At 38.5% G+C, this 27,606-nt stretch overlaps 1 protein-coding gene across 3 annotated transcripts; it reads right to left on the reverse strand.

The window, feature by feature from the left end:
- Positions 1-1,895: 1,895 nt before the first annotated feature.
- On the reverse strand, positions 1,896-25,767 carry LOC124135370 (phospholipid-transporting ATPase ABCA3-like). 3 transcript variants are annotated; one of them, XM_046500689.2, is made up of 19 exons: positions 25,212-25,764; positions 21,237-21,473; positions 20,464-20,714; positions 17,334-17,571; positions 12,835-13,008; positions 12,395-12,576; positions 11,602-11,730; positions 11,174-11,303; positions 10,182-10,336; positions 9,306-9,461; positions 8,965-9,175; positions 8,573-8,822; positions 8,148-8,293; positions 6,828-7,838; positions 6,498-6,713; positions 5,349-5,860; positions 3,945-4,132; positions 3,636-3,806; positions 1,896-3,507 (listed from the first exon to the last, which is right to left on the reverse strand). In XM_046500689.2, the coding sequence occupies exons 1-19, from the start codon at positions 25,525-25,527 to the stop codon at positions 3,054-3,056; spliced, it is 5,127 nt and encodes a 1,708-aa protein (XP_046356645.2). In that variant the 5' UTR covers positions 25,528-25,764; the 3' UTR covers positions 1,896-3,053. The 3 variants fall into 3 exon arrangements, with proteins under 3 accessions (XP_046356645.2, XP_046356636.2, XP_046356650.2); XM_046500680.2 differs by having other exon boundaries at positions 6,498-7,838; positions 25,212-25,767; XM_046500694.2 differs by lacking the exon at positions 6,828-7,838 and having other exon boundaries at positions 25,212-25,761.
- Positions 25,768-27,606: the final 1,839 nt, after the last annotated feature.

Below are 27,606 nucleotides of genomic sequence, written 5' to 3' on the forward strand. Positions count from 1 at the left end.
TATCATATTACATATTGTAAAAACAAAGCTCATATGTCTCTTCGTTTAAGTCATCACAAACTAAAAATTGAAACTGGTAGATATACAAAAACACCAACCTCACTGGAACAACCTCTCTGTGAAACAAGTGATGTCTCAGAAGATGAGAAATACTATGCACCCTCTTGTACAAAATACAATCAAAAAAGAGAATCACTCAATTAGGATATAGAATTTGGTACACTCTGTTAAAAGGAACAATTCTTAATATTTTTACCAACAGTTATCTAGAAACAAATTCCCAGATATGTTATCACATCTACAATTATAAACACATTCTTGGTATGTACAACATGACCATAGTTTTGCTCAATTTTCATATTGTTTCCATATCATTATAATACACTTATTATAAAATGAAATTGATATAATATACTTGCTGTGTATATATTTTGTAGTTTGTAGCAGTGTAATATTGCCACTGTTTCTTCGTTGAATGTTATGCAATACATATCTCATCTAAAACGTATTTGTTGTATGTTGGTCTTTTACAGTTGTGTACGGGGGAACGGTTGGCCCAGTCGCCGAAGGTGCTGCCAATCGCTATGCAGGGTTGTGCCACTTGGGCACTCCAGAAACCTGTGAGAGTGTGTTCGAATCCCCGTTCGCCCCGATTATTATCCTAGGTTTGTCAGCACCATATTCGTGCTCGTGGGTTTCACCAAAGTGGTGCTTCGGGCTTTCTTCCAGCATTAAGCTGACACGACGTGATACTATTCAAAGCGGCCTTAAACCCAACTCACTCACTCACTCATCATTGTGTACGGTTTCGTTTGGTTAACTGGGTTTGTGTTATGATTACTTTCGGCTTAGATTTGAAGTATATTAAGAAGAATGTTACTATGTTCAACCCAACATCGTGAATATATCGTACTATTTGTGAGGAAAATAATTGCAGACTACAGACCAACCTGTTTATTTCCTATGTATCCAGAAGAAAGAACATATACGGGTGCATTATCTCTGCCAGAATTTAAAAAAAAAAGTCAAAACAATGAACCATGTAAAACCGTAAACTGACGTATCAATAATACATTACTACAAGAAACTACTTGCACAGCAAGCACCATACAAATGAGTATGAAGACAACTAATTACAAAGTTCTCATATCAAACCCGTTGTTTTACATCTGTTGTTTATTGAACAAAGTCATACTTTGTAGAAGCCTGGTATTTAATCGTGTTTAACAGTAAGTTGCAATAGCAGTGTACACAAAGATTGAGTACGCGTTAAATGCTTAAACTGAATTCCTCCTTGGATTTTTTCTCGCTGGCTGCTTGAATAACATACGATACATTGTAAAAGTAGCGCGCGATAAGCTATTCGGGTAAGGGAGATAATCACTCTGTCTCCAAACTTCAATTTTGAATATGATACCAAGAACACTATTGCAAGGTCAGTGCGCGTGATAAAGCTAAACACTACGCCCACAACTAAAGGCTCATTGCGCAATCCATTGTTGTCCATTTGCAACAAGCTCCACTGGGGATCAATTTTAACCCAGATTCTCCACAGGTACCCTGTTGTTCTCAAAGGAGTGAGTGAGTGAGTATGGTTTTACGTCGCTTTTAGCAATATTCCAGCAATATCAGGACGGGGGACACCAGAAATTGGCTTCACACATTGTACCCATGTCGGGAATCGAACCCGGGTCTTCTGCGTAATGAGCGAACGCTTTAACCACTAGGCTACCCGACCGCCCCTCGTTCTCAGAGGAAGAGCAGACAATGCCCAAGAGTGTAATTCACGAAGCCTATTCCAGTAAAATAACAAACTATTATCGTGATGCATCGATAGTACAGGTGGACATATCTCGATAAACAATCATAAAAGAAAACATCCTTCCAAAACAGTATTGCAAAAAATTCTTTTATTGAGCATGTTCCTTCACACATCTAAACTGATTTCAAGATTATCATTTTGCAACAAGCAGCATTTATGAGTGTGTGGACTTTTCAACTCTGTGATAAAAATTGCTGGTGGAACAAGTAAAGCATTCAAAATTCACACGAGACAAAGATGATGTCAACAGGCGTATGTGAACGGGTTTTTTTTATGACCAGCAATTAATAAACAAATCATGCAAACTAATATTATGATAAACGCTGTTCGCGAAGCGGGTAAAACCATTAAAAATCAAAAGGAGGTTAAAAAATAATCATCATAATATGTCATAGTGTTCTGTGTAGGAATCGCCAACATGATATGTCCATTAATGTCAACATAATATAAGAACAGTTATACTGTGGGAAAGGAGCTGAAGTTAACTTTGTATAGGTTTACGTTTACGTATAAGTTTACTAGAATGTACAATTGGTTTCTTATTGAAGAACAGTTGTTGACAATGTTATTTTGTGATGCTGTGAGAGGGATGACGTCATTTAACATTAAAGTTTGAAAATAGTATATTTTCCCTGTTTACTTTCAGATCTTTGTTTTCAGATGATCTATTTAACATTATTTCAACTCTTTCTGCTAACTCTGATCTTATTCTTAAATGTCAATGTCAACATTAATCAGAATATGTTGTTATTGCATACTGCTTCTTAATAGTAACTAAAAAGGGATCATCCCTTCGACCCGCTGCCTAAACATACAGAGACATATTCGTGTGTTAAGAGAATATGTTAGAAATGTATTAGTATATAGACTATTAGCATATTAGTATTATTATATATTTAGACGTTAAACACATTTATCATAAAAGAGATTCTGTCCTCAACATCCATGAACAATTGTTATCCTGACATTTGATGCCATCGTTTAACGACATTTTAAAGGCGGCATATATAGAATGATGACAAGTGATGGTCAATAGCTATACCAGGGAAAACATTTCTGCATCAGAAACCCTACAGCTTGGTTTATGATTATTTAGATGACATGGACCAGATCTTGAGTACTTAGGCATCACATGACCAAGTCTCTACACCGGATGTGTTGTAACAATAGTAACGATAACATTTTTCCACTGTGATGTTATTCCTCATAGGTACACTTATTCTAAAATCCCTCAACAGCAGCAACATATTCTTTTGCAAAGGCTTGTTTTATCCTCCTTTGGTGGAATCTGCCATCGTGTAAATGAGAGGAACACTTGTTCAAGGGTAGTTTGGTGAACTGAATAGTCCTCGACAGAGAACTGCACCTTGGATTGTTCCATCAGTGTGAAGACCTGGGCGAGACTGACGGCGTTGTAAGGAACTTGGAAGTGAACATAGCCCTGGTGGTCGTCGAACACGTGGGTGTTGGGATAGGATGATGTGATGAAGTTCACCAGCGGTTCTGTTGGGGCAGGAGCTCTTTCATCTGATACTCCTGGTTGAGTTTCAACTGTTTTCATCCGAGCTATCAGTGTGTAGCCCTGGCCGAATTTGGTCTTCAAATGTTGTGGTGTTCCAAGACACATGAATCTTCCATTCACCATAATGGCAATTCTTGTACAAAGAGCGTCACATTCTTCCATGCTGAAAAGATCAGATATTATTTAGTGCTATTTAGTATTATTTATTGCCATTTTCAGTTTTTTTCTGCAATTTCAAGAATTATCGTACAAAGAAAGATTTATTAGATTAAAGATCAACCTTATACTAACCTGTGAGACGTGAGCACGAGGGTCCTGCCGCACTCCCGGACCTTTGACAGGACGTTCCAGAGCTGCCTCCTGGCCTTGGGGTCCATCCCTGTGGACGGCTCATCCAGCATGATGAAGGCCGGGTCTCCAACCAGAGCGATGGCGGTGCTCAGCTTACGCTTGTTACCACCACTGTAGATATAATTAACATACATCTAATATGAAAGAAATGCATACGTACTGTTGAACAAGTTAACACGTGAATACAAACTGGAATATATTTTTCAGCAATTCAAGGAATTGATACAAAACTTATGTAAAGCCCTTCACCTGTACTCCGATGTTGCTTTGTCTGAATACTGCCTGAGCATCATGATATCCAGAAGGTTGTCACAAACGCCTTTGATGCAGCTCTCCGGCACTCCCTTGAGTCTGGCGTACATGGTGAGAGTCTCTCGTCCTGTCATCTGGTCAATCAGAGCATCAAACTGGGGACAGTAGCCCATGTTCTCCTGCACCTGAAGTAAAGTAGTGAAGGTCATTGAATAAATGAACTCGACACAGGGTTAATGTATAACAGAGACATTAATTTAATGAGTAGAATATAATGTTTTTAAGTGATGCAATACTTTAGAATGTTATATGGCAGAGTGTTTTATTGTTGAAACACTGTATTACATTGTTTTTTTTAAATGATTCAGTTGACGCTCATTGCATTGTATTTGGGCAGTGATTAGTCGTCAAGAATTTAGTACTACTTAGAGTAATCAGTCGTCAGGAAGTTATATTTAGATGATAGTGTGGTGTGTACACTTCCGGTCCGGTATACCGCGGGTGACAGTATGCTACAGAAACATGTGGAATGTGCCAGTGCCGCTTGACTGGTGAGGGTACTGTGTAGAAACTTCCAGAAGCTGGCTAGGTTGGTATATATGGGACAAGAGCGTGTTTAGGTATCTCTCACACTTTTCACTCATTACCCCTGAATCCATGCCTCGGCCACTCCCGGAAGCTTGACCGCTGTTGCCGCTGAGTGAATATATATTAGTCTGACTCTCGCTATCACCACTGTATTTTTGTTTGTATTTGATACTGATCACTGCCATCATATTATGTATTACCATTGAATAATGCACCACCACCCTATTGTCTACTGCTATATTGTAATTGCTGTTTGCAATAATTTGTTTTGATTTGTAAACCTTAATATTGTAATGCTATTATTAATTCATACCATTTTGTGGCTGTTTGTTGGTTTCACACTAAGTTCTTTTACATACAGATTTCTTGGTTAACATACTGTTTGAATTTTGGAATCGACATATGACAATAACTTCTATGGGTGAAGAAATAAATCACGTTATAGATGCATCGCTACTGTCCATGGCCTTGCAACATATTGATGGCATGTCAAAATCAGTGCTGATTTACAATATCGATAGTTTCAACAGACATAACGATATGAACAAATAAAGTTTATATTTAACTTTTCCACTGTTTTAAGTCACTGCACCAGGGGTTAAGAAGCATACTATTGACGTAAGACCTTCAGACTGAGAATTGAATGCATGCACCATACCATCTGGGTGATCGTGTGACATGCCCATCAACGACATGCCCCCTTGCTGATGAGCTGCCTGGCGAAGACTTGATTCCCTTTTAATATAGCTGATTGTGGCGGAAAACATATTACACTCATTCATTCCGCTATTCCTGATAAAAGACTTCAATTACCTTTTGCGTGTGATTCTTGATGTTAAAGGACCGCAAGAAAACATTTCCATGTGTCAGCATCACATCGCCAGTTATCATTTTAAAAGTGGTTGTCTTTCCTGCACCGTTTTGTCCAAGGAGACCAAAACACTCCTTCTCAGGTATGCCCACACTCAGATGATCAACAGCAACGAAGTTCCCGTATCGTTTGTAAACGTCCTTCAGGACTAGTGCATCTGAGTTCCCAGCTCCAATGGCAAATTCATCAATGCGTTGCCTCTCACGGAGAACATCTCCATCCTCTGGAACTTGTTGCATTGGACTGAAGGACGGTGCACCGGGCTGTGGTACTTCTGTTTCCTGTGGTCTGAAGGCATACCAGATTCTCTGTGGTATCTGATACTCAATGAACAGTGTCACAGACATATACATTATACCCTGGAACAGCATGAAGACAACATAGCGTCCGACACCCGGAGAGTCCCAATCCAGGAAGTTTTCAGTGAATGGATAACAGGAATCACCACAGGAATCTGCAAGAAAACAACAGGAAAATGAACAAATCCTATATGCCTGAAAAGAAGAAAAATCCGTCAAATGTCCAGTTGTAACATGGAACATTCAATTCGATTCCATGAACTTTGGGTATCTTTATGATATTGCTACAAAGCATTCGTTGTTTATGAACCACATGATGTGTGTCCATAGAGTGAGTGAGAGAGATTGGTTTTACGCCGCTTTTAGCAATATTCCAGCAATATCACGGCGGGGGACACCAGAAATGGGCTTCACACATTCGAACCCGGGTCTTCGGCGTGACGAGCGAACGCTTTAACCACCAGGCTACCCGACCGCCCCTGTGTCCATAGAGAAGAAGATATGGAAACCAACCCGTGAAGATCCGGGGTAGGATAGGTCTTCAGAACCCCATGCTTGTCGTAAAAGGCTACTATGCTTGACAGTAAGAGGCGACTAATGGTATCGGTTGGTCAGGCTTGCTGACTTGGTTGATTCATGTCACCGTATCCCAATTGCTTGGATCGATGCTCCTGATGTCAGTCACTGGACTGTCTGGTCCAAATATTTACAGACGCCCGTCAGATAGTTGGAGTATTGCTGCGTGTGGCGTTAAACGACATACAAACAAACAAACAAGATGTGGAAACCAACCTTTACAGCAACCATTTCTCCGTGGTGTTGCACAAAGTGATGTGTAGTTTTGCTTAATACATCCGTCAAGGTATAAATAGTTGCTGTACATATCCATGTAGGACTTCCCAAAATTGTAATGAGGGAAAATTACTAGAAATACCCAATCTGCGATGTTAGCCTCGGGTTTCTTATCTAGGGTGGTCATCATAAATACTGATAACAGAGTTGCAAGACCTGTTGGAAAGAAGAAAGAAAACATAAAATGATAAAATGGAACACCATTACTCTCACTCATACATTTATGGACACTATCTCTTCTTATTGTAAGTACCTTCTTAAATACCGCACCTGTGATAATATTCAAGATGATGATGACAACCACCCCGGTAGGAGGGGACTTGAACATATTCTGAAGAGCATACATGAATGGCAGAACTGCCAAACCATACACAAGCAGGACGAGGAACACGATGCCTAATCTCCCATCTTCTGTATATGCTGGCGACTGGAATCCTGCAAACACAACCAGCAACAACAGGGATGGAATCAGGTAGTTGATGTAGTCCCAGGCCAGGTTGGACAACCAGAAGACAAATGGTCCAACTCCACTAACAATCTGAAGATGTTTGGCGCCAACCTGTCTCTCCTTGATGAGGAAATACACGAAGGATGAAGTTAGGAAGGCCATACCAAACAGGAGACAAAAAGCAATAGAAAAGCCAAGTGTAAGTGCAAGTCCCTCTATTTCATCTGATGTCTCTTTATCATCAAGAGGAAGAGGGTTGTTGATTGTGGTAATGGAATGATCCTGAGATGTAAAATGTTTGAGGATTGCGTTCATCATGAAAGACAAAGCTATTGGCTGGCCGTGGTAAGGTTGTCCATTAAAAATACCAATTGCTTCTTTGCTAGATTTGAACTGTGCACCAATGATCACTTTCTTGTTGTAGCCACCGATGCCAAGCTCTTTTGCTCTTGATAAGAAATAGCTTGTCACATCATATGTCGACAGATTTATCATCACAGGTATGTTTTCAGTTCCCGCAAACTGATCACGGTATGCCTGTGCAAATTGCTGTGGTAGTTGTTCTCGACCTCTTTGGTTTGGGTCGTAAAAATATGGGACGTAGGTGCCTTTGAATGGTGCCAAGTCTAGAGGTAACGGAACCTCGACTACTTCCCCTGGGTCTACCTTGCTGATTGCCAGAGCAGCAATAGCAAAAAGTACTGGCAACAGAAGCTGGACAATGGTGATGGTCCTATTCCTCCATGTGTGAAGAGCCTTCTTTACAAACATTCCTATGAAGCGAGACAGCTCCAACATTATTCCTCTGGTTTTAGTGAAACCCCGATTGAATGCTGAAATAAATAAATGACTCATTTAAAAAATACAATCAATAAGATATAAGCATACTCTCTGTTCCATATGTATCATATTGACTGAAATTTAAGAAATATAATGAAGATATGAATTATTTGTTGCTTTAGAGATAATTATTTCATAATAATGCTCAACAAACCACTTGTTGACTTAGGGAACTTGTAGGTCGTGACTGCGAATTGTTAGTGGGGGTGGGGTGGTTATTATTTCAGTTGAAGAATGCAGATGTAAATGTTTAGACAGGGAAACTATAAAATGACCACATGCTTTATTGAACTGTTATTGACCTAATATATCTGCCGTTCCCGCTTCTCTCATTTCATAATTGCCATTGGTCCAACCATTTGTTCCGTTAGATATCAAATTGTTTCTTGATCCTGTTGGGTAGTCTTCATTGACATCTCCATCCTCCTTTTGCTCCTCCTCGCCAGCTCTATCAAACAGATACAATGTTCAATATGTTTAGATTGATACTGTCAGATATGTTTGTGCTGGTATGTGTTTTTAGTGTCAGTCATGACATACCTGTAATCATATCACCAGTATGCCTAATTGAGCAATATCGGCAGTACAAAATGTCTTAAAATGACATGACATAAAAGACTAACTTATTTATCGTGACTTGAACGACACTTTATTGATGACATATTGTACCTGTTCCTTTCACAAACGCCATATATGTTTTAAAATACTAGTAGATGACACTTCCTACTTGAGAAACACTTCCTCCATAGTGGTTGCACTTGCGCCAAAACTGGATATGCCAAGCTTCCCCCTGTGGATTTCAATCTCCGTGAAGAGAGCAGCAAAGTTGACTGACTGGTCATCAGGCAACAGGTAGGAAAGTTCAGCATTGATCTCACTCTCCATGACTGCTGTAGGGACGTATCGCTGGACAACAGCGGTCACTGACGGCACCTGACAGGTGGGTTCCTTCACCATCACCAGGTGGTAGCCAGCTCCTGGAATACAGATATGTAGCCAGAGACATTATGAGATGACAGAACTATAACAGACAATAGGTAACGTGAAATCGTTTCAGGCAACATAGGATTCGACATGAACATATATACATAATTTACAAGCATAAAAACTCAGTAGTACCATAGAGTTTCTTTAGGAAGTATGATGTCCCACAGCACTTGACCACCCCTTCTGTCATTATGGCGATTCGGTCACCCAGAAGGTCAGCCTCGTCCATGAAGTGAGTGGTCAGCAGCATGGTCCGGCCCTGTCTGTTCCTCTGAAGGATGTCCCATGTCTGTCTCCTGGCCGCAGGATCCATGCCGGAAGTCGGTTCGTCCAAGATCACGATCTAAAATCATACTTTTCTTCAGCATCATTTGTACAATAATAATGATATGATACAAATGCAAATAGCGACATTGATAACTGTATTATTTTTCATCAGGATAAAATATATTGATTAGCTGGGAATGGACTACCTTCGATCCTCCAATCAGAGCAATGCCAACAGAAAGCTTCCTCTTCTGTCCTCCAGATAGATGCTGAGACTGGGTGAATCTCTTCTGACTCAAGCCAACTTCATTTATCATGGTGATAACTTCAGATTGAACAGCATTACTCGGACAACCTTTCAACTACAACACGACATTCTACATTTTATTGCTTTCTTTTATTGTACTCGTGGGTTTTACCAATTGGAAAACGTCTTGAGTTTACAGTCATTCTTCTACTGAAATATATTGAAATACTGTTCAAATCGGATTTAAATCCCACTCGCTCACTTTTGTTTTCCTTCTAGAGTGTCCTGTCATGAAATGAATTCATCTACCAAAATAATAACGAAAAACGATCGGGTGTTTGCAAAAGTAAAATATCTGTTACACCTTGTTTCGACGACATAGAGATGTATACAGAAGATTACTTGATTTGGTTTTGCAACATTGGTACGACAGACTCAGGGGCAAAATATGAAACCAGTGTTTGTGATCATCGAGATCTTATTCCAACAAAATGGTACAACTTGTACAAATTTGCAAAACGGTAAAGAACACCTAAATAAACTGAGTTCAGTGTTATATAACTGGCCACGTTATCAACCATGCGTGTATGTAAGGACTATCCACACAAAAAGGAGTGGTATATTTCCGGTGATGTGCACTGTCCACATGGGAAATATCAACATAGATGATCAAGCAACTATCACTTGGCCACTATCACATCTCGCCATGACATATAACGACCATTGCTGGGCACATATATAATGATATATAACACTTAACAAGTGCTTAATCAGTGTTCACAAATTTAGTCCAGCATTCTGATCATGGAGATGAAATAAGAAAAACGAAACTTACACAGGCAAAGAACTCGAGATGTTCCTGGACAGTCAAGCTGTCAAACAGGATGTTGTGTTGAGGACAGAGACCTAGACTCTGCCGGACACTCTGGATGTCGTTGTTGATGTCGTAACCGTTCACAATGGCGGTGCCTCCAGATGAAGGGATGAAACCTTTGAATGGATTCACAAAAGTTATCATCACTGTTACCAGATCAAGACATAAGTCATCCAGTTGCCGTCTTGTATAAATCTATACACGACTGGTCGGCAATGTTCGGATATCATGATGCCACCTGCTTGTCACGTCACATTTGATGATGCTCGCACTTCGAGTCAGACGGCAGTTACAAGACAGATTTTACCTGTAGCCTCCTAATAATAAAGTCCTATAGTCCCCACCACTTAAAATCACGAAATATTGCGATGATTAATTAACAAAGATAGGTGCTTGTGTACTAATACTTATAAGGTGAAAATAACCGTTTCCGATGATAAGGGATATTGCTTAGAGTAATGACAAAAATTGCAAAGTGCGCTTTTCAAGAAATGACCACTTTCTTTGCGCTGACGTGGTTACAATCGACTGAGGATCGGTGACCGCAAGCAACTGGCTTTAGCAGTGCGTGCAGCGAACGTACACTGTCATCACAAACTGAAAGTAAAATACGTGCAGATGTAGTATTTCAAAGGGCCAGTGACCAAGGTCACTGCTAAACATAACCGTTTACAGTCACCAGGCTGTCGATTCTTGCCTGTATTGTAACCACGTGATCAAAACTCAATGATGTTTCCCGCTATATATGTGCAAGCACATTTAAAGTGATGGATGCTGAATTTTAAAGTAAAACACTTTTCATATTCATGAAAAATCTCTGCAAAACAGAGATGCGATTGTACGATTCTGAGAAAATCATAAGCATGTGTTTATGAATCACTATCAAGTTGTGATGATAGCAAGTGTTCGCGTATCCTATCCCACCGGTGGCACCCGTCGCGAACTGTATGTACCTGTAAGAACAGACATAGTTGTAGTTTTTCCAGCACCGTTGTGACCCAGGAGGACAGAGATCTGACCCTCGAACATGTTGAGACTCATCCCGTCCACAGCTACCTTCTTCTTAGACCCAGAGCCGAAAACCTTTGTGGCAAGAACACATTTGCTTGATTGTTCATTGGTTGTTGTTTTAGAATGATATCTTAATTAAGAAAACTAGCTCTGTTTTATAAGGCAAACTGATGGAGAATGAGTATAACATATTCTGCTCTTAAAGACATTCCACATTGAGATGATTAATAATAGGTCAAAGATGGTGTGTACAATGTGGTTTACCAATAAACACATTGTCAATTATAAATTTAGATTTGAGAATAGTTTCTAGTAGTCCAATGCATAATGCCAAAACAAGCATATAATTATGATCATTCAATGTTCTCACCTTTTTGAGATTTAGGATGGATATTCCAGTTTTCATGCCACTTGGTTCTTTCTCAAAGTGTTTCTCATCCAAGTGCTGATTACTTGAATAATCGGCATTTCTCTGCTTAGTTCCACACCAATAAGAGGCCTGGCATTACAAAGTCCAAAACCATTACAGCCCAATATGCAAAATTAAACATACAAAACTTATTTAAACATTTTCATTTTGCATTAAGAACTATTAGAAAGACGTCTAATATGAAATGAGAAAATCATGTTTTGCAGGGGTGAACTTCCCCACTTTGGGAGCGTATTAATCACGTTGACATATACAAAACAAGCAAGTAAACATTTGTCGTTTTGTATTTTGAGTACAGGCCGTCCCCTTTTTACAAACCTTTACCCCCGCGTGATTGGCACTTCTCCAATTCACCCTGTCCTTTGATATTCCAGAGATGGTTATTCACTGTTACTTTGTAAAATAAGGTGACAGTCTGATCAACTGAAAACATTGTTTGTTTGTTGTTTGACACCGCACTCAGCAATATTCCAGCTATATGACGGCGGTCTGTAAATAATTGAGTCTGGACCAGATAATCCAGTGATTGACAACATGAGCATCGATCCACGCCATTGGGATACGATGACATGCGTCAACCAAGTCGGCGAGCCTGACCACCCGATCCCGTTAGTCGCTTTTTACGACAATCATAGTCGCCTTTTACGGCAAGCATGGGTTGCTGAAGGCCTATTCTACCCCGGATCTTCACGAGTCACAATGAACTGGTATACATGCTACAACAATTACTTACGGTGAAGGGGAAATGGAATGGTTTCGGCACACCAAACTCCCCTGGCCAGACATTGTCCATATACCAGGTGATGAGGAGGTGGATTGCCGTGTCGCCTAGCAACATCAAAATTGCGTCCAGCAGGGAGAAGTTGTCATCCACAGTAGCGGGCTCATGAAAATTAGACCACTGCACACCCGAGCCTACATTTCATGAAGATAAAATTGTAAATAACATGTCAAAATATGTATCCTTATAGAAACGCTGAATATACTTTTCAGATGTAATATATCAGGCTGCAGTTAAGACAAATAAACAACAATATTTTCCCTGAGGTTCAGAGAATTTCGAATTTATAAAGAATTATTGAAACTCTATTTTGCAATTTATAATGGATGCATTGAAATTCATCAGTGCTTATCCTTATTACACATGCGTTTTGAAAGTTCAAAGAAACACACCAGCTCCTTCGTAGAGTGATATGACATTTGCACCAAACGCCATTCCCACATTGAACAGGAGACAGGAAGCCAGTTTAGCTGGCCTGGACATTGTCTGGTATGTGATCTGCAGGTAGAAGTACGGGCAGTAGGATATGAAGAACACGATCCCGCTGATTGCCGCACCGATGTTTGCTGAATTATAAGGAAAGCATGGACCATGTGTACGCATGACAACTTATACTTTGACCATTGTCTAAAAATATTTAAAAAAACTATTGAAACATTAGATGCATGTATGATTTCAAAAGAACGTATCAAAACACTCTGCTTGGTTCTATATGTTGGACAACTAGCCATCAACAATCAGAGGACATATTTGCCACATGTGTATTATTCCAATAATATGACATCATACATATCCGGAGGTATAATCACACTGGTGTGTGGTATATCTCGTTTGATAAGCATTACTTAGAAGTTGACGGATGACAAAGTAGACACAATTTTATGGATAACATAATGGATATGTGTTCTTTCTCCATCATGTTGTTACTGTATAATCGGGGCGGTCGGGTAGCCCAGTGGTTAAGGCGTTCGCTCGTCACGCCGAAGACCCGGGTTCGAATCCCGACATGGGTACAATGCGTGAAGCCCATTTCTGGTGTCCCCCGCCGTGATATTGCTGGAATATTGCTAAAAGCGGCGTAAAACCAATCTCACTCACTCACTCACTACTGTATAATCCTTCTGTTGTCGTTACTTACTCATGTTATCCCACTCATGTATGCAATTGTTGTTTCTGTGAATCCTGCACCAACTATATATTTTCTGAACCATGTTCCTCATTCAGTATTGCTTGACATCCGTATATGGATCTATACCGAAACATCCCTTTTTACAGTATTAAAGAAGATTTCTCCCATAACAGGGCTTAATCGTCAATCGCAAGCAGTGGTTTATTCGCAGTGGTTTATTTTTTCACCCAATCTGATTGGCTGGCTGAAAGTGGAAAGTTGTGTCATCGCGTTTTGATTGGCTGGCTAAAAATAATTGACGGCACTATTTTCGGATGGGGATACCCGAGGTCGTCTAGTACAGGAAATCCCCAGCTGTAGTAACAGTTTCCATCTCCGAAAATTCGTGACCGAGAGAAAATTTGTGGAATTTCGGCTTCCCAATGTACCAGATTCAGTTGCAGAATGAGAAGACGGTAACCGAAGCGAGATACCGCATCGATATTACGGGACCAGGTGAGCAACTCCGGTACATTATTTACTGGGCGTTTTCACGGCTAATAACAAAGCTTATGAAACAGTTAATTAATTCATGTAAAAATACCGATGAAATAGTGAAACAAACCATATTGTTTGGTATTTAAAAAAAACAAACTATCAACCACATAAGAAATGTCACCTTATAACGAAGTGTTGATCTAGAGCCGATCGCTCAAAAACATCTTTCATAGTTATATTAAAATAATCGAGACTTAAATTTCATAATTTAAGAAAATAAACACTCAGATAATTTGGATGTGAAGCAATACTCAATTTTAATGCAGCAAACGATCAATCTTTGCCGGACGGACCGTACATCTCACGACCAAGATGTTTTGCAACCACAGCAGTTGTTTCCCCTTTCAACAGGTGGAGTTTATCCAGATCAATATAATTAATGTATTTTGGCCTATAATTATTTGGTGTTTTTTAAACATGAAGACTTCAATTATCTAAACATACTATCTCAGGACAATTAAGAAACTCATTATGAAAAAAAACATTACCCCGTTTAAACTTGAACCATTAAGTCATACCTAAATCTATATAAACTCAAGAAAGTAATATATGTATTTATATCTTTTCTTAACTATTTTGATTTATTATAGGGAGCAGACAAAATAATGAAGATAAGATGGTGGGCGCCAATCAACCTTATCAGGTATTTTCTTCAAAAACAATATTCTTTTTTTTTCAACAATGATTTACATTTATGCATCTTAAAATATATCTTGTATTTTTGATAGGATGAAATAATCTCAAAATTAATTTCATATTATAAGTTTTAGGTAGAAACTCAATATCACAGTTAATTATTTTCAGAATTAACAGACAATACAGGGTTATGTTGATTGGGTGTCCACAATGATAACTGAGTATTGATGGTATCCCTAACAGAAGCACAGACTTTGTGTCACAATACCCAAAAACAAAGCTTACATCATTAAGACATGTAGAATTAGGTTTGTCTCAAGTATAGTCTTCAAACCAATTGTTATATTATCATAGCAGATAAAGAGCCCCAATATGCATAGCTAGCTTAATTCTAATGATAATTATTTAGCATTTCTTTGGATGATAAACTGGACATATGACAAAATAAGAAATGTATTTTTATTTATTATTCTCCCATTACAAAGTTTACAGTAGTTTATTTTTTTCACATAATCTAATTGGCTGCCTGGGAGTGGAAAGCTGTGTCGCTATTTTAATCAGAGACCTTAAATTATTCTAATGTGTAAATTTTCAGAACATGGTAAGTAACGAAAAACTCAAATTTATGGGTGATAAAGAAATGACCAACAAGAGGTCCTCTTTTAACATTTTAACATAAACCTCATTTCTTTACATTAGCAATGTCTAATTTTAATTTAATACTTTTTACAAAAAAATCACATATGAACAGGTCACGAAATACATGTTTATTATTATGTCTTGTTTTCATGAAGATAAAAGGAAGAAAATGTTAATTTTAAATTACCTATTATCAGTAAGTCTTAACTTCTCATCTGATTAAATAACAAAAGAATAAAGTTTGGAGGTAACTGTTGCAGTAATATAACAATGTAAAATGACAAGGGTATTAAAATGCAAATATTTGTAGAACTACTGAAATGATAATTTATTGTTTACATATATCCTATGTATTTATGTTTCACACACAATAACGTATTGTGTCAAATTCACATTGTTTCTTGTCATTCACAAATACGGGGAAATTAGATGACTCATTTAGTAACTCTTTTGGTGTCATGATGTTCAATATTAGGTTCAAAAGAAAAATTGTCCACTGAATAAGGTTTTTTTTATATAATAAAAACATGTGCTCACCATGTTCAGGAACAAAACAACAACAACAAAAGATGGCATGAAATCATCATCATTTCACATATGAAATTATTCACTGTACAATCAGTTTTAAAGAGGAAAATTCGTCCAAAAATATTACAATCCATTGATGGATTTGAGAAGATGCAATCAGCTGATCAGTTGCCTGGGTTGGTATTTACAGAATCTTGCCTAATCAATCCTGCTGACAGTTCCTTTTGGCCCTTGTTTTTCGTTAACAATATTTCACAATATATAAGACAATATTTAATTTCCTCTTAAATGGGTTTATAACATTTGTTTCTAGCGAACAAATAAACGAATAACGTATTTACATACACTAAAAAGGTTGGTTTATTTAGTGTTGCGCATTGAGAATGATAGTCACGGCGAGACGAATGCAAATAAAGTTATTTTAGCCGAGTAATCCAAAACCATTAACAAATATCAAATCACATTACTAATTCTCAAAACGTTGCTCCCATCAGCTTTTTAGTTAACAAAAACAAAATAACATGAATGCTAACAAGTGGCTTGCCTGTCACGGAAAACTCGTGTGAGTTGTCTTAGCTAGATCCTTTATATCTGTTTACGGTGCAGTTGTCTTACTGAACATATTCAAAAACAAGGCTGGGGGAATCCCGAGTGGTTACTAAACACGGGAAATCTTCAACTACGAGCTCGACTTTTTATGGCTCTATTGTTATGGGAGAAAAAGGATTAACACTCGTGATTAATCTGCCACAATTAGAACTCGGCAAAGCCTCGTTCTAATCGTGACAGTTTAATCACTCGTGTGTAGATTTTTCGGTAATAACCGAACACATTGGTTTATCCTCTATGTCATCCATAAATTTGTGTCTACTATGTATTTCTCAGATCATTATATTTGTCAGTTTAGCTCCATACAGTTTGAAAATGATTTCATCTTCCATATTTCTTATCCTCCCAGTTGCTTAATGCGGGATTGCTCTGTATAGAAAATATATTGTTCTGAAAGTTGACCTGAAAAACGATTGTGATGAGGTACAGGTTTGAGGTGAGGTACAATATTACAGAATTTGTCGTCGTTTTCTCTGATAGTCATTTTGCTTCCAATGGACGATGAGATTATTTGTGTGTACCATAGACTCTGCTTATTGCAAAGGATTTCTTATAATTATGAAAGGTTTTTGACACTATTTGCTATATGCATTAACTGACGGCGATAGGTTAATTGTGAGAACACCGTTCTGTGAATGACAAATACAAAACTGAAAAAAATTGAATACAATCGTCACACCACAATACAATCTCGAAGATATTACATTAAGTATTATTTCTAACTATAATATCTAAAACAATATGGATGGTCAGGGTCATATCATATTGTACGTCAATGTCAGGTCTTAAAGTCACGTAATGATGCATATTTACCCCTTTGAGTGAAGACGCTGATCATGAAGCAGTAGGAGATGATGGAGACGCCGTAACAGAGGAGGAACACAAAGAACAGGGAGGGATCTGATTTGGCAAGAGCAGCCCCCTTTCCACTTGCATTTACTCCACATAGTAGAGCGTACAGGGCCATGATTACCAACACATATATAAAGCTGGTCAGAAACAAAGACGTCCAGTGAGCTGAAGCACTCAAACCCATCAGCTTCATGGATTCCTGCGGAGGAAAAAATATATGCGATCAAGTCTTAGTGAGTGAGTGAGTGAGTGAATATGGTTTTACGCCGCTTTTAGCAATATTCCAGCAATATCACGGCGGGGGACACAAGAAATGGGCTTCACACATTGTACCCATGTCGGGAATCGAACCCGGGTCTTCGGCGTGACGAGCGAACGCTATAACCACTAGGCTACCCGACCGCCCCCGATCATGTCTTAACTCATAAGGGGCGATAGGCTAGCCTAATGGTAAAAGCATTAAATTGATACGCCAAAGATCCGAGTTCAGTTCCCCAAATACACTCTTCAACAAATGAAACGCACAAGTACTGTGTAATTCAATGAACCTGACTACACATCCGGTAAATCCGGTATATAAATTGGATGTATTTTATTGGAAACTGTTGGTGGCCTGATATTCGACAAACAGTACGTCAAAACGCAGCCATTGTCGATTTGCATTGTTTTAAACGGCATTGTTTTCACACTTGTTCAAAAATGTCATGGAGGAAAACAGTAAAGCAATATGCACGTGCAAGTTATGGCATTCGTAACGCGTGGTAGTGGTCATAAAAAGGCAAGGATAAGACATTAATTTGTCATTCAATTGTCAACATTTTTCAAGTTCGAAACTTGCCGAGACTCAGCGCTACCGATCGGAACATCGCCATAGGACGTATGAAAAAGATGGGAATCGCAGTCTTCTGTTGCACGCCACTTCAACGTCCACCACAGCACCATTTGCCGCCTTTGATCAGATCAGTTCCACTGCAGACCGTCCGAGAATCGACCGACCGAGAGTTACCACCCCTGGTATATCGGACCAGGCTGTCAGGAACCATCTTCGCGAAACTGGAATCCGACCCAGAAGATCAGTTATCGTCCCTGCTTTGCAACAGGTCCATCGACAGCGACGCTTGCGTTGGTGCCATACCTTACAGAATTGGAATTTGAGAAACTGGAGACGAGTGTGATTTAGCATTGAATCACGATTTCTTCTTCACCAGCGAGATGGAAGACAACGTGTTTACCGTCGTCAAAATGACCGTTTTGCCCCACATGGTGTACGTGAATTCAACAATTTCGGTGGCGGTAGTGTCATCCTACACCATGAGATCTGACTTGGTTGTGGTTCAGGGAAATCTGACAGCAAATCCCTACATCAATCAAATTCTTCAACCTCAACTTCTTGACCGCCAGAGGGAGCTGCTTAAAAGGACAACGCTCCACCGCACACAGCTCGTGTCACGGTAGACTAACTTCATAATGATAACATCAACTACTTGCCCTGGCCGTCGAGATCTCCAGATCTCAACCCAATCGAACACCTCTGGGATGAACTCGATCGACGTGTACGTCAACCTCAGAATACGCCGCAGACACTCCCACAACTGACCAACGCTTTACAAGCAGAATGGCGCAGAATTCCGCACGACAGAATTCGTACACTTATCCAGTCAGTGCCGAGGAGATTCAGTGCAGAGCCGTGATTGCTGCCCGGTTGCCACTGCGCAACCTTGTGACCTTATGTGACATGACAATGAACAGTTTTCAATGCAACCTTATGGCCTTATGTGACATGACAATGAACAGTTTTCAATGCAACCTTGTGGCCTTATGTGACATGACAATAAACAGTTTTCAATGCAACCTTTGGGCCTTATGTGGCATGACAATGAACAGTTTTCAATGCAACCTTGTGGCCTTATGTGATATGACAATGAACAGTTTTCAATGCAACCTTGTAGCCTTATGTGACATGACAATGAACAGTTTTCAATGCCTCTGTACGACAACATGTGACTATCGAGCTCCAAAATTCCGTATTTGTATCTATGATATTAAATTTAATATATCAATTTCATTAGGTAAAATAAATTTACTAAAAGTCTACCCGTGCGTTTCTCTTTGTTTTGAAGAGTGTATGTCGAATGTGTGAAATGTGTAAACCAATGCTCATATAACAAACGAGGTTCTACAAGATCATGTTTAATCAAAGGGGTAATAGCGACGAGGGACACCAGAAATGGTCTTCACACATTGTACCCATGTCGGGAATCGAACCTGGGTCTTCGGCGTGACGAGCGAACGCTTTAACCACTAGGCTACCCGACGCCCCTTACTTAGCACACACTGCGTTTGCATATATTATCTCAGATTATAATAAGCGGGCTTCCCTTAAGTTTACCACAAGAAAACTTAGCACTCGGGGTAAAACTGTGATATGTTGTGCTAACTTCAATGACAGATCTGCTATTGCCATTTGATGAATGCCAATATGTTCTCCAGTTAAAACTATCCAAGTCGTGTAAGTTGTCCCAATTTGCCCCAGAAGAGTTCATTGGTGTCCTAGAATTCTACGATCATGGATTGATTATGAATCTTTGTCTGTCAAACGGTTTAAAATTAATGGGGAGGTAAACATCAAGTGTTGTCCAACTCGTTGGTGTTAATGTATATGTAATTCGCTGACATTCTCTTTTGTAAAAAACAAAAGTTACTTGTCAGTTCATCAGTTCTACTCGAGCAGCTGTGCAACAATATAACGCCACACTGAAAGCTAATGCACCCATGACAACCCGGTAATAAATTCAATACAGCATGAATAGAATATCCATTTCGCAACGACGAATGGCAAGTTTTTCAAATTTAGTACTGAGTAAAAGCACATGAATGTAAGTGAAAAGTCCAGAAAGTGCTAGGACTTAGAACCCGACTTGGAACTGCGTGATACCAATCAGATTGCGACACACACGTCCATTCGTTTTACAATGTGTGACATGCCAATGCTGATTGGGAACTAAATAACTGTTGGTCAAATGGTCATTCCACATTTGATGCCCCGACCAGTTTACCCCAAAAGACATTAAAAAAAAACCTGAAGACTTACTTTCAGCTTTCTTTCCTTTTCATAAACAACTCCCTTCGTTGTCTGGATGGCCATCAGGATGAAGCTCAGCATCAGTAAGACCGGAAACATGTACCGCAGCAGGGCATTCATAGTGTCAACGATGTAGGGCGGGTATGGCATTCGCAGCATTTGAACCTCAAGCTCGTTCAGTATAGGAGTTGAGTTTGGGTTGAAATGTTTGATGATGGCTTCATGCAAAAGACGCTGGACACCCAGAAAGTCTTGATAATCTGAAGTATATATATTGACATGCAGAGGGGAGTTTCCATTTGCGTTTATATTAGCAGTTAACACACTGCATTCACAAGTTCATATCAGACAGAATTCAAAGGTACCGGTCTTCCTCCCTAACAAATACTAAAGCAACCTGCTGATTCCGGAACTTGGCAAATCATCACATTATATAATGCAAGAACAGTTTATATCCCATGCCGGAGTTCTTATAGAAACAATAACAATACCATTGCAATGGTATTAACTTATATCCCAATAGTATTGCAACAGTGTGTTCAACAATTGCCCCCGATGGTCACCTTTTCTTTATAGTTTGTCAAACTTGGTCTCTCGGAAGACAGTGTTCCATCGTACCTTGACTTTGATACAGCTGGGCGTTTGCTAACTGCCGCGGAAACTGACAAAAAGACAAACATTGTTGCCTGCTTATCTGTTGTAAATTGTCTTACTGTGTCCTTTCCTTTTTATCATTCGACTATCACAGCGAAAGCTCTAATGTAATAATACCAACAAGTTACCTGGACCGTAAAGGGATCTTGGAACACTAGAAGCCACGAAGGGAGTGGACTCTGTGGTGTGCCAACCACCATATCTGTCCCCTTTTGGACGAATGGCACATCGCAATGTCTTGGGTAGGACCGTGTCTGTCATTGCAACGTTATCAAATTCAACAGCAAAGCCAACTTGTTTAGAATTGTAACTGTAGTAGTCCAGCATATCTTTTCTCGATGAAAATCCTCTGAACGTAGGCAAACCTGTATGAATGGTAAAAATGTATATGCAATGCATCCAATGCTATATCATGAATCAATAAACAGTAATGGGTTAGGTGTTGGATGTTGGCAAGTAGATATATTCATATGGATGAACCGTTTAATAATTGAAAGGATATCCAGGTAAAAGTGTTATAAGTTAGACGAAAATATTCAGGAACCAGATTAGACGAGGTAGAGGTTCAGAAAGTCACTTTTAGTTGATGAATTAACACTGGAGTGTGGATTTACTACACTAAACGTTTCTCTTCAAACAATATAGTATGGTATTTAATGATGATAGGAATAGGGGTGTTGTGCACCAGGTGCCCCGATTCCACGCTAAAAAACGCTTCGCCACTTAGGCCTTTGTTTGTACAAGCTGCTATCAAAAAAGGGGTCTGTGTCTATATATGATTGTAAGATGTGTTTGAATCGTTTGAAAATGTAGAAGATTGCCTGGGTTATATTTGAATCAGTGAGCTTTGTAACCGGTTTGAACTGACCCTTCTACATGCTATATAAAGAGACAGATCTTGAGGCTGTGTCATTTCTTTTTGACATTTCTCAACGGTGAAAAGACCTAGAATGAAGTCTCTCAATAGCACTTCCTTTGATTCGTTTTGGAAAATGCAGCTTAGTAACATCTCAAGGTTAAAATGATTTTTTTGTATTGTTGGTAACATTGTAGAATTCTTTTTTTCATAATTCTATGTAAAGTCATGAAACAGATATAAATACTTTGGTGAATCTCGTTGGGTCAAGACGGAGACCAATATATTGTTTAACCATTAACCTGATTTGTACTACATTTGACTAATTTTATTTACTTTCAGAACTAATTTGATATTATATTAAAATCATCATTACGCGACTTGAAAGTAAGATAATAATAACGTATTTTTTTATATATGCGATCATACAAATTATTCTGTAGGCGTACAAAATACACATGTGACGTAATTCTCTCAAAAACTGTTGTTGTTTTTCTTTCTTTTTCTTATTAAATAGAATGACAAGCAAGAAAGTAAGCAAGTAACACAGTGACATCTGTTGACAACTTGGATGCATGGGCCTCAACTAATAACTGCTGTGACGACGATGGCTCAACAAACAGCTAGTAATGATGGTGTATTCCTCATCACATGTATCAGCGAAGACAACTGTGTCTTTCGTCTCTAGCAACTTAGTTCAATGTATTTTATTTCTTGGTATCAGAATGTTCTCCTTTCAACTTTTGACCTTGCACTGTTGATAACTCATTATTATGTATATGTATGTACTGTGATATTTCTCATTTTTACTCATATGTATGTGACGTCCTGCGTGTCTCGTAGGCCATAATGGCCGGACACTGTACACACAATTTGTGTGTTTTTACTGTCATTGTTGTACAGTGTGTGACACGTAAAAAAATAATTCCTTCTTCTTCTTCTTCTTCTTCTTCTGTATTGGCTCAAGGACAGTCCACCTCGTCTCCATCGTACAGTTGTGATTTGTGTAACAAGTCATTTACCTACGCCAAGGGTCTGATGAGACATAGGCGTACTATACATGGCAATGAGAGTTATGTATGTGAAGAATGTGGAAAGCCATTCTCATACATTAATAACTATAAAGTCCATGTTTGTCGTTCAAACCGAAAGAGACCTGATCTACAGACAGTTAAACACTCCAGTCTGCAACCACTGAACCGCATATCAGCTCATAATGTTGCCCCTGAGACTGGTCTATTTCTGGCGTTGACTTTTTTTGTATTCAGCTACTCAATTAACATATGCACAATGGCTATGACGTAATGCTTACATTTGAAATACGTGTTCAGAGAAAAATTGGTTAAAAAATTGTCAGTAAAAATAATATATCGAAAATAGAGTTCCCTGTACGTAATGGTTTCGTTTTCGACATTGTGTGTTTGTGTTACAGTCACAATGACCTCATACGGAAAATGTACGCTTGCTGGAGAATGCGGAAGAAAATACTTCACCAAAGTATGTGTATTGGGTCGCACGGGAGCCACCGCCTTCAAAATAATAGCTATTTCTACCATTTATTTTACCTACGTCAAAATATACCTGCGTCAAAAATCGGCAATCATTGAGTGGACGCTTCGCATTCATTTCTAGATACTAGAAACATCAAATATTTCAGACAATAAAAAGCAACTGTGATCATATACATTTCTTGAAAACATACAACTTATTAAAATTGTGATGATGTGGACGACATCGCTTTACATATTGATTAACATTCTAACTGTGCACACTGCTTATCGCTTTTCGAGACAGGTGCCCCAGCTTGATGTATCAATACCAATGAGGATGTACAGACAGTCGCACAAACATCGCCGTCCATCGCTAATGGGTAATAAAATAACTGAAATTGCTGAATTTAAATTTGAATTCCTAAACAAATCTAACTGTTTTATCAATAATTATATTCAGACAAATAAAAAAGTTAAAAACCCAAAAAACTTAAATCTTCTAAATATGAGTGAAGTTTTAAGTTACAACACGATAAACAAGATCACAGTTACCTGTGCCTTTAACTACATGCACATACATATATACGTGTGAATATTAGACATAATAGTTGCCTCCTCACGTGTTCAATACATTACAAAATATTTGTTATGGTTTTCAGTAAGATAACATTAAAGGCAACTTAATGGATTAATTTTGTAGCAGAAACGTTGTGTTACTAATTGACTGTTGAGCTTTTGACTATGTTATATAATATATTAATTAAGGTGGGGTTGATGAACACATTTATTTTGAAAATGTCAGCAGATAATATGGGCATCTTTAATGCTTCCGAATGATTATGATTCAGAGAGATGAGGGGATTCTGATTGTTTGGGCGTGTACTCTCAACCCTGCACCAGAGCATATTACGCGGTGGTATAGCAATGCGAGGCAGCCCAAATCGTGTATTTATATTAAGCGGTTCAACTGACTGTGACTTTAACTTCTTTCAGTGGCATTTAGAAGTTGGTGTGATGAAGTAAGACAAGTTCTATGGACTAACAACTTCTTTATTACAATAAGTGCGACGTTTCGGTGTAGATCCTAACACCTTTATCAAGCAAGTGATGGATAGTGCTAAGCAACATAGGTAGGTATATATACTTATTAACATCAAGTTTATACAGTAAATTGATTGATGGACACAGAGAGCTCATTAAGATAATTGATGTGACTTTGTCATCATTTGCAAAGAGCTGGTCCGTTCAATTTAAAAAATATGGACAAGCAAATTTGTAACTGAGCAGGTCACAGGTTGTGCTTCTAAAATATGATAAAATGTATAAATAATAATTCGCTGATAGTTACGTTTTGACATTGGGGATATGTTACTTTACTTATTTTACATTATCCCTTCACCATCTAACATTAACATCAATACCTCGCATATTGTTTCTCACAACAGTATAGGTTATAAAAGTGAGACTTTCAGAAACATCCCTTAGAAAGAAGAATATTGCGAAACGCAGATATCTATTTCTTGTGTGGTTTTCTGCTTCATCCCCGCATTGTATACATTTCATCACGGTGTATTTGTATGTATATAAGAGACGGCATGCGTATGGCGAGTACACACATAGAAGACGGGTCCAATCAATATCACCATGCTCAGTTAATCGTCACTACTTTTGTCTTATTACACATGATCGCCTTTGTGTTGGTCGTGCACGTGGTTACAGGACCTTTATCTCTGAGGAAATACAGAAAATGAACTTACTTGAATAAGCATATGTGGAGGTATGGTTGTGGAGTGTTCCGTTAATATCCGTAATAAGTCCATTGATGAGGGTATTGTTAGGTGTGAACAGAACCGTCACATCACCATACCAGTAGTACGACACTCGTCGAGCCACGTCTCTGGTGTAATATGATTGTGCTGGTTCATGTCTGATATCTACCAGAAATCTCATGCTGAAGAATATCACTCCAAACAGGAGAGGTAAAACAATTTCAAAGACTGTCACACAAATCTTTTTACGTTGTAGAAGGAAATTCTTCCACATAAGCAGCCGGAGCTGTCGAAAGAAGGCCATGTTGCTTGATAAGCCGTCCCTCTGTCCACCTTACGTTAATAATGTAAACTTGTCACACCTTGATCACGTGTTTTACGCGAGATGACGAGATTGTTACGGGGACGCCTCAGTGGATATATATGTCAAATGGTAGCTGTCATTAAATATCCGGGTAGCGTTCATGACTTTCCTCGTTGACGGCTGATTGGTGTACACAGTAACGTGACCTGCTTTCTCGGAAATATACGAACGTGGAAATGATACGAACGTGGAAAAGCCAAAACACATTCCGCGGATTTCTCTCTCCATTAGTTGTCTCCCCTTTCCGTGCGCAATCTACCTTCCCTGTTGTCTTATTTAAACCAGACATTAAAATATGTGTTATGTAACCCACTTGAATGTGAGACGGGCCACTTCACATCTGGTCCTGGGGATTGACTGTCAGTGACCACAACGCCCAAACCTGAATAACAAGTCAAACCTGGGTATTATTAGCTTGATCCAATTCCTTTGAATATAGAACTAAAGAAACAGTCCATGACGCCATGACGTAATGACTGCATTGGAGAATTGATTTATTATCAAAATCAATGCACATAATATTTTTTTATGTGAACAGGATCCGAGTGAAAAACGGCAGATTATACGTCAATGACTAAAACACGAGGGACGATTGTCGATAGGGCTGTACACACAAAGGGATATAAACACAATGACCATGTGAGGCGGGAAGAAGCAAGGACAACACGCGAGCCCTGCGAAACGAGCCACCCCTACTTTTGAATGGCTTGCCCTCACTTGCAACCACAGCAGTTGTTTCACCTTTCAACAGGTGGAGATTATCCAGATCAATATAAATGATGTATTTTGGCCTATAATTATTTGGTATTTTTTAAACATGAAGACTTCAATTATTCAAACATACCGTCTCAGGACAATTAAGAAACTCATTATGAAAAAACAACATTATCCCGTTTAAACTTGAATGTATTAAGTCATACCTAAATCTAAATAAACTCCAGAAAGTGATATATGTATTTATATTTTTTCTTAACTATTTTGATTTATTTAAGGGAGCAGACAAAATGATGAAGATAAAGATGGTGGGCACCAATCAACCTTATTACGTATTTTTTTCAAAAACAATATTTATTTATTTTCAACAATGATGTACATTTATGCATCTTAAAATATATTTTGTATTTTAGATAGGATGAAATAATCTCAAAATAATTTCATATTACTAGTTTTAGGTAGAAACTCAATATCACAGTTAATTATTTTCAGAATTAACAGACAATACAGAGTATTAAGACATGTAGAATTAGGTTTGTCACAAGTATATTCTTTAAACCAAAGATTTATTATTTACCATGATTACTGAAAAAAACACTTCTTTAATAATGCAATTGTTATAGTATCATAACAGATAAAGAGCCCCAGTATGCATAGCTAGCTTGATTTTAATGATAATTATTTAGCATTTCTTGGGATGATAAACTGGACATATGACAAAATAAGAAATGTATTTTAATTTATTATTCTCCAATTACAAGGTTTACAGTGGTTCACGTTTTTCACATAATCTAATTGGCTGCCTGGGAGTGGAAAGCTGTGTCGCTATTTTAATCAGAGACCTTAAATTATACTAATGTGTAAATTTTCAGAACATAGTAAGTGAAGAAAAACTCAAATTTATGGGTGATGAAGAAATGACCATCAAGAGGTCCTCTTTTAACATTTTACCATAAACCTCATTTCTTTACATTAGCAATGTCTAATTTTAATTTTATGAACAGGTCACACAAAGGGATGTAAACACAATAACCATGTGAGTCGGGAAGAAGCAACGAGTACGGTACACGGCGAACCCAGCGAAACGAGCCATCCCTACTTTTGAATGGGTTGCCCTCATCTGGCCTACACCTTATATCGCCTACACCTCATATGGCCTACACTAAATACAAATGGTTACTGTCACACCCCTGTTGTGTAGAATGGTACTGTCCATTAACCAAGTAATGATTTCATTCATTAATATGAATTAATGACCTGAGTACATGGGCCTTTGAACAAATGATGTAGTGCTAATGTTATAAA

This window comes from Haliotis rufescens, unplaced genomic scaffold (assembly GCF_023055435.1).
Source record: "Haliotis rufescens isolate VD_foot unplaced genomic scaffold, xgHalRufe1.0.p SCAF_70, whole genome shotgun sequence".
Taxonomy (NCBI): Eukaryota; Metazoa; Mollusca; class Gastropoda; order Lepetellida; family Haliotidae; genus Haliotis; species Haliotis rufescens.

Bases quoted from the DNA above. Each gene is read 5' to 3' on its own strand.
- LOC124135370 (XM_046500680.2), bottom strand. From the start codon at position 25,527: ATGGCCTTCTTTCGACAGCTCCGGCTGCTTATGTGGAAGAATTTCCTT. The intron at 17,572-20,463 runs GTAAGTCTTCAG...TTTCCTCCGCAG, and splicing joins AAAAGGAAAGAAAGCTGAAA to GAATCCATGAAGCTGATGGG. The intron at 9,176-9,305 runs GTAGTCCATTCC...GTATGATTTTAG, and splicing joins CTCTGATTGGAGGATCGAAG to ATCGTGATCTTGGACGAACC.